Below are 8,317 nucleotides of genomic sequence, written 5' to 3'. Positions count from 1 at the left end.
ACTTGGCAATAGCATAACAGATAGGGGTGGATTCGAGCCGAGCCGAGCCAAATAGTATGAGGCTCGAACTCGATTCGAACTAGAACCTTGAGCTCGAGCTCAGCTTGAGTCAAAAAGTTGTAAGCTCGAGCTCAATTTGAGAAAAAATATTTTATAAAAATAAAAATTATATATAAAAAATATTTTTTATTTGATATTTAAAATAAAGAATTATAATAATTAGTTGTTATTATTATATATAAAAATAAAAAATTATATATATATATATATATATATATATATATATATATATATTCGAGCTTGGCTCGCAAGCCTCATGAGCCGAGCTAGACTTGAGCTCGACTCGAAACTCAATTGAAGCTGAGCCGAGCCGAGCTTGAGTAACTAAGCTAAGGAATATGGTAGTGCCCCCCTAAATTAGCGAGGTGTCATAGAGCGACTTAAGATTCTAAGGTAAGGAATATGGTGGTGCCCCCCATTGTCACTGCTAAAGGGCCACTGCCAAAGGTCAACATCGATGAGATTGCTAATGGGAGCAGATTACATGGCTGGAGAGAGACAAAGAAGTAGGAGCAGCGATGGATGGGATGTGCTGCGTGTGCATGGGGAAAAGGAAATGCTTGGCATTCATCCCCTATGGGCAAATTTCATTAATACTTAAGTATTCTTTTTTGTAGGCTTTTATGAGTATACACTTTTAGCCAATGCTGTAATTAAAGCTCAAGTGTCAATTCTTCATTTATTTTTGTTAAACTTTTTTCTGAATATTTTTTATCCAATTATTTCTAATATGGTGGGTAATTTATTTTTTATCCAATTAAATTGCTTTATCATTATGTTTTGTTTATAGTTTCTTCTTTTATTTGCATTGATTCAACAACTTTATGTGGAATCACTTTGGCTGTTCGGGAAAAAACAGCCTGGGGTGTTTTGGGAGTGTCTTCACATGACAGCTTAGCAATTTCAGGTCTTTAATTATTTGACTAAACAGCCAAAGTTTTTCCACTTTGTGTTGCTAGCATACCGGAACTGTTGCATGACAAATTGTAATCGTTGTTGTCATTTAACTTGACCTATTTTCATCGTCATGGATGTCTTAATCATGGTTTTCAAAAACCGGATTGGACCGGACGGTCAGATCGGAAAAATCAGGAATCGGTTATTGTTTTTTTCTTAAAATTGGATTTTTACTAAAAAATATTGATTTGATCAACAAACCATTGATCCAGACGATTGAACCATTTGAATCGTTCAACAGTTTTGACCAAGGTTTTTAAACATTGGTTTGGTTCGAACGATCAAACTGTTTGACCCAAAAACTAGACTCCTAACCGGTTCATTGTCCAAGTCAATTTTAAAAACCTTGGTCTTAATACCTCTCTTACAACTATCTTAAAAGGATTTACTATTATAATAATATATTATATAGTAAAATACAGTTTCATTAACAACTTTTTTGTTCCATTTACAATACAATTAATAAAAATGGATAACCACGAGAGCAAAAATGGACATTGGGATGTATATCCGGTCACAACAATCTGATACCAGATTTTGGAGCTCAAGTATCCAGTCAGATTAGAATTCTTGAAAACAACTGATGGTGCGCAATCCGGTCACTCCTAGCTGGCGGTTGCGTGGCTCTTGGATGGTACCTGAGATGGAGAAGATGAGGAATTCCCGGGGGACTTGTCCGGCGGGAACACTCCGACTTTTAAGTTAGAGCTCTATGAAAAAATGCAAGGAGAGTAAAGGTGGCTAAGAGTGCAGATAGCGCGAGTATCAAAAGATTACCTCTGCCTTTTGGGATTGGGGCTACTTACAACAGAACTCTGTCCAAATCAGGCTCACCTGCCTCCATCAGGGCAGGTATAACCGCCACTGTCGTCCTACCGCAGCCGTTACACCCAGGGCTGAGGTGGCACGTGCGGGGCCGTCGTTGCAGGGTACGTACTTGTCAGATGTAAGACATCTTCCAGAGGTGGCGAGCACGACACTGTCTGACAAAAGACGTGATCGCAGTCTCCAGGTTTGTCAGGTACAATTGTCAGGCAGGAGATCTTCTTGTGATATGCCGAACTGCTCTTCCGCGAATTACCCTGTACCGAACTACCCTGCAAGTGGCGAGCTGCCTGTGGCGAGCTACACCGAGTTGTCTGTAAGTGGCAAGCTCTGCCGAGCTGCCTGTGGCAAGCTCTGCCGAGCTGCCTGTGGCAAGCTCTGCCGAGCTGCCTGTGGCGAGCTACACCAGTGACACTGACCCGAAGTGTCTCTACCTTGGGGTGTCTAGAGGCGGATCGGAGTGTTCCTTTTTTGGGAGTGGCCTAGAACCCACTGGGAGGAGCTTGGGCATTAGGAAAAGTCAGGGGGCCCCGAGCTCGGAGGTAGCTCGGAGCGCTTCAGCCTTGGGAAGAAGGTGCAAGCCAGACGACTCTCAACGAGTAGCCTAACCCGCTGAGTTGCCAGATTAAACTCGGTGAGCCCTTCCCACCGAGTTGCGACTACGCTTGCTGTGTTGTCACGCTGAGTCATCGCTTAAGCAAGGTCATTCCCACGTGTCCCCGTGCTACAAGATCATGCAAAATCACCCTCCATCAACAACCAAATCTAAAACCACTATATAAGAAGTTGAAAATTTATTAAAGTCTATTATGTTTCCGACATTTTTCATGCTAGCATTTTACCATCGCGCACGAGAAATCAAAACGTTTCAATTATTTGTTTACTTTGTTTGTGTATAAAAACAGTCCAAGATTACTGATGGCTGGTTAAATATTCTGTTATTGACCTTTTGCTTGGTTAGCATTCTTTTAATGACCTTTCCATCATAAAACATGAGCTTTGATCCAACCCATCATTAATAATTGGGTGGACAACTTTACCAATATGACAAAAAATCAAAAACAGATTCTTTACTTTTTGAAAAAGCACATTACATTCTTTAACTTGATAATAATACAAAAATAACCATGTACTAATTTATAAGTTTAAATTCTAGCAAAAGACTTATATGTTTAAATTGATAATAATAATAGTAGTAGTAGTGTTTAAACCATTTTTTACTACCACCCATGTTCTTTTTGGTCTACCACTGACTCTTCTATCCCCTTTCAATTATTGTTAGTTATTCATAGTTTAATAAATAACAATAAATCATTAATTAAAATAACAAAATCCACTTAAGCTAATATCAACACTAAGAACTCCTTTGGGAAGGCTCTTACATTGGTTTATTAAGTTGCATTGATTGAGTTATTTAGAAGTAACTCCCTAAGAAAGTTTTAATTTGTAAAAGAAATCATAGTTTTATAACTAATATGGGCAAGTTTGTCTGTCCCAAGTCTAAACAAATATTATTATGCTTAGGGTATGGGCTGAGTTGGGCCAAACAATCTTAAAAACTGTTAATACATTATCAAAATTTTTCTCAAGATATTTTACTTTTTTAGTTCATTGATCTAAACAATGGGGGTAGCCCATCCCCTATAGCTTCTTTAGCAACAATATTAATAATTTTTATCTAAAAATAGTTAAAACCAAAAAGTAATGCATGCATATGTTGTACTCAGTTTGGTTCAATCCAATTACAAATGTCACATTGCTCTTAGAGGGTGCAACTTGGGCAAGTTGGGTCAGGTTGAGGGTCAACTCAAGCTCAACCATAAGTCTTAAGCCTCGATATCGAGCTTAGATTAATTTAATTAAGACTACAACCTAATTTTATATATTTACTAATATATAAGTATTTTAAATATTTAAGTAATATTTATAAAAAATTGTAACATTTAATCATTAATAAGATAAAATAAATAAAATAGAACACTAACAAATAATATGAAAAAATAGTTATTTTATTAAATAATTAGCAATTTTATTAAAATAAATAATATAATTACTTTGAATGACTAAATTATTAAATTATTTTTATAATAAATTAGTAAAATAAAGATTAGTTGTTTTAAACAACATTGCATCTTTTATAATAGTTATTAGTTTCTGTTATTTTATTTTCCCTTGACAAATCCTCCCCATTGCATGGGTCCCCGCTTGTGTGATATATAAATGTAGGTGGTGTGATAAGGCTAAGTGTGGTGGTCTCCTTGAAGGGCGAAGAAAGGCTAAGAGTTTTTAGGCAGAAAGAGTAGGCTATGAGGTTCTGTTGACAGAGTTGTGTTCCTTTTATGATTCGTCGTATCCCCTTTTTATAAGGAGAGATCCCAAGGTCTTGAGGGGAAAGAGCCAAAAGGGGTTTGATTCCTATTTCGAAAGGGGATCTTCAATTCGGTGTTAGTTGACAGGGGGGCACTACTAGGGGTTTGCCATGTGTCTCATGAGATCTTTCTAAGACGAAATTTCCTTTCATCTGAGGATTCTCATACTATACGTGTGTTACTTCCCTTTGCGGGTCTCCTGTAGCGACGTGGTACGGGTGACATAAGAGCTAATTTGACCTGTTTTTGTTTGGACCTTCTAGATGTCCTACTACATGCGATTTTGGTTTGATGGTACATGTTTTCATCCATCACAAGACTGTGATGGCTTTGAATGCATCACAGTTTTGTGACGAGTTATGAACTCGTTGCAGATCTACGCCAACTTGCGTTTCGCCAATGGTGTTTCTGTGTGTAGGTGTGATACATTCATTACAATCACAATCAATATAGACAACATGTAATTATAATAAGAAGACTATTGAATTTATTCTTGGTATGAAATGAGGTTAAAATCTGTTATTGGTATGAAAAGCATGGATGACAAAATAACACTACATCATAAGTATCGCATGATCTTAACACCACTAAATTTTCTCAAAGTAGGGGGTTGACTTATACTTTCCTACCTCCCAATCAGATGTCATCTATGGCTGAAACGAGAAGAACAAAGAATTGCATATAAGCTCTCAAAAGTCTTGGAATAAAACTTGTAGATTAGGGTTGGGGAAGACAGAAAGGTTAAGAAAGAGAGAGGGGGAACGTGAAGTTTTAGGAAAGGATTTAAAAAATTATATAAATAATGAAGGAAATATTTTTAGTAAATTATTGCACATAGGAAGAACGCCACACGTTTAAAGAACAAGTGGCAAGACTACAGCAGATTCCGACTCTCATATGATGATTGATGAGTGATAAAAGGCATTAGAGAAGACGAACAATAAAAGAAAGACCGTTACTCCGCATTTTAAGCTCATTGAAAAGGCCCTCGGCTCGTTCATGGAATTTCAAGAATTTTCAAATAAGTTTAATGGGGATGGTTTGAACAAAGACTATAAATTCATAAGGTGGAATTCTCCGGATTATGGTGAGATTAAAATTATTTTTGGTGCATCTAAGATGGAGGACGGTTTGTGCGCTATTGCCATTCTCGCTAGAGATCACTTGGGTGCAGTTTTGGATATTAAACTTATAAATTGGGTTTTACTTCCATCAATAAGAAGGAAGCTTGGGCTGTTTGAAAAGCCCATAATTTAGCTCTGAATTTCTCAAACTTTCTTATCATAATTGAGGGTGTTAGACAGTTTTTGTATGCCCTTAACTTCAATCAGAATGATGTACATTATGAGTTTATTGTAAATGAATAAAGTACATATTTGATTCATGTTCCTTTGGTATGTTTCTGTGTAATACCCTTAAACTGGACACTTAATGAGACTCGTGTTAGTTTAGAATGTTCACAGCCAGTGGGTCGGTCTAGGGAGACCTATCCTGATAAGGCTGACACTGATGTGCCACCAAGTCGGTTGGGGTGGCCTGTCTCAGCCGCCAGGGTGAGACCTAAGGCACATGCAGTGTAGAATTAATTGAATCTTTGAACCGAACCAGATTTCCAGTATTGCCCTGGACCTTGGAGATTAATGGGCAAAACTGGAAAGTTACACCCGACCCCTAGACTCGATTATGATACTGCACTAGGTCTCGGATTGGGCTGTCTTTGATGTACCAATCAGTGAGATCCTTAGCGGGGGTCAAAACCTAGTATGTTGGGACAGTCTAAGAATTCATCTGAGTGGATGATCATAGCGACAGGATCAGCCCATTTGTCGGACAAAGGTAATGATCGGGGATGCACTCTCACTAATGGAAACCAAGACTGCCGGCAACCGATTTCAATCGTTGAAATTTGTTTTGCAAAATATATTTTATATGAGATATAATAGTATATATATATATTACGGTTTCCAAAATGTTTGCAAGAAGGTTTTAATTCCCGGGATCCATATAATCAGAGAGTGCGACACTGTTCCTTGCAGCCGAGGGAGATGTCATCTCTTGTCGGGCAGTGTTTGATCATTATGGGCTGAGAGGTTGAGTGTAAGACCATTAAGGATAATACCTGATGGGCTAATCTTGCATCTGCCCATAGTCCCTGGTGTTACAAGGTGGCTTGGCCCAGGGACCACTTAGGGTAAGTGTTGGGCCCATAGAGCTCATATGATGGGTTTTAGGAGGTGTACTGTCCATAACAGTGTATTCGGTCAGGCCTTGTAACAAAGGTTGGGCTTAACCCATGTGGCTGATGTGTAGATCAATGCTTGAGTCCCACACCCAGTTGGGAAGGCTAAGTGAACACATAATCTTAATGGGCCTAAAGCCCATTTCGAACTGGGCTAATTTAAGTAGTTAAATATGGGGCGAATTCTGGGAATGGATTGACAGATAGGATAGGGTCTTAATCCTATCCACTCAGAGAGTCCAGATCTGAATGTGATTCAGATCTGGAAACCTCCTAATGAGATTAGGAGAATGCTGATCTAATCTGTAGATAAGATAATGGTTTATCTTTATCACCTAAAGGGATGTCTGATCCAAATCATATTTGGATCAGCAGCTCCTAATGGGATTAGGAGTTGATCCTTTAAGGTTACAAAAGAAGGAAGGAGCAACAACCTTTAGATATTACAAGATCATCAGATCACTGTAAGTCTTTAGAGCTGAAATCACAAAAGAGAGAATTCAGCATACCTGTGAAAATTCTTTCTTGCCGCCTCCTTCCTGCCGCCGCCTCACCTGCCAATTCGACCTCCTTTTTAGTGGGAGAAATCAAGATTCGATCTTGATATCAGTTCCTTGTGAAGGGACTAATAGGAAGCTGTGCTCACGTGCCATCTTGCTACTTCTTGCAAAGGGTTAGGTTCTTGGAGAGAACACTGCTGATTCTGCTCCACCCTACACTGCGCCATCTTCAGTGGGAGCAGTCTTTGGATATTTTCTTGGGTGTGAACACCTTCGTTGGGAGATATTATTTCTCCGTATCAGGTATAATCCTCTGCTACTGTCTTTTGTTCAGATCTGGTTCAGTTTATGGTTCAAGATTGGTCATTGAAGATATGATTTTCTAAATAGGGAATGCGATTCCCAGTTGAAGGGAGAGAATTTTATTTTTTTGAAATTTGCCCATCTAATTCCACAAAATTTGGGTGTTCATACGATGAATCTCTCATCACTTCATAGGATGATTTCAAAATTGTGATTCTTTGTCTGAATAAGTCCAATCCATGCACGTGGAACCTCTGAGAGCTCAAAGAGGATTGTTTATTGGCTGACTCACTATGCTCCTAAGTCTTCCCGTGAAAGTTGTAACTTAATTTGCTCGTTTGCGTTTATTTGGTAGGACGTCCTACCCCCGTCTTGTGTATAGCCCCCCTTTTATTTATTAAAAGAAATAAAAAAAGACCGCTACTCCGCTGCAGAAGCCCAGCTCTGTTACTGGTTACCGCGAAGCAGGATATCCCCATATGGACGTAGAAACACCACCTCCATGCCCAAAGGAGCCTCCGAAAATCCACCGCCTCGACCAGTCGGTCGTCAACAGGATTGCCGCCGGGGAGGTCATTCAACGCCCCGTCTCCGCCGTCAAGGAGCTAGTAGAGAATAGCCTCGATGCTTCCGCCACCTCCATCAGTGTCGTTGTTAAGGACGGAGGTCTCAAGTTCATCCAAGTCTCCGATGACGGCCATGGAATCCGGGTAAGAAAACGCGACAAGCCTACATTTTCTCTGTTCCAATGGAAACGACAGAAGCACATAGAGATAGGTGGAAAGATTCTGGGTTTAGGTTCTTCTTTCTTCGTTTAGTTCTTTCTGCGAGTTTTATGTTTTTTCTCATTTTATTTGATTCATTGTTTCCTTAGTATGAAGACTTGCCAATACTCTGCGAAAGGCACACCACGTCGAAGCTATCGGCATTCGAGGACTTAGAGACTATAAAATCAATGGGGTTTAGGGGAGAGGCATTGGCCAGCATGACGTATGTTGGCCATGTTACAGTGACGACGATAACAGAAGGCCAGTTGCATGGTTACAGGTGCGTGTTTAATGGAA

The 8,317-nt window shown here is 39.3% G+C and overlaps 1 protein-coding gene across 2 annotated transcripts in view; it reads left to right on the top strand.

Annotated features, from left to right (window-relative positions):
• The first annotated feature begins 7,616 nt into the window (after positions 1-7,616).
• Positions 7,617-8,317, top strand: part of MLH1 (MUTL-homolog 1) — a 79,862-nt gene continuing 79,161 nt past the window's right edge. For both annotated transcript variants that reach the window (XM_010274252.3, XM_010274251.3), the window contains exons 1-2: positions 7,617-7,963; positions 8,128-8,300. In XM_010274252.3, the coding sequence (XP_010272554.1) occupies positions 7,733-7,963; positions 8,128-8,300 (404 nt within the window). In that variant the 5' untranslated portion in view covers positions 7,617-7,732. The remainder of the gene's footprint in view (positions 7,964-8,127; positions 8,301-8,317) is intronic.

The sequence above is a fragment of the Nelumbo nucifera genome, chromosome 1 (assembly GCF_055504915.1).
Source record: "Nelumbo nucifera cultivar China Antique chromosome 1, China Antique-T2T, whole genome shotgun sequence".
Classification (NCBI taxonomy): Eukaryota; Viridiplantae; Streptophyta; class Magnoliopsida; order Proteales; family Nelumbonaceae; genus Nelumbo; species Nelumbo nucifera.
Note: the sequence above shows the minus strand (reverse complement) of the source record. Positions and strands in the feature narration are given on the sequence as shown.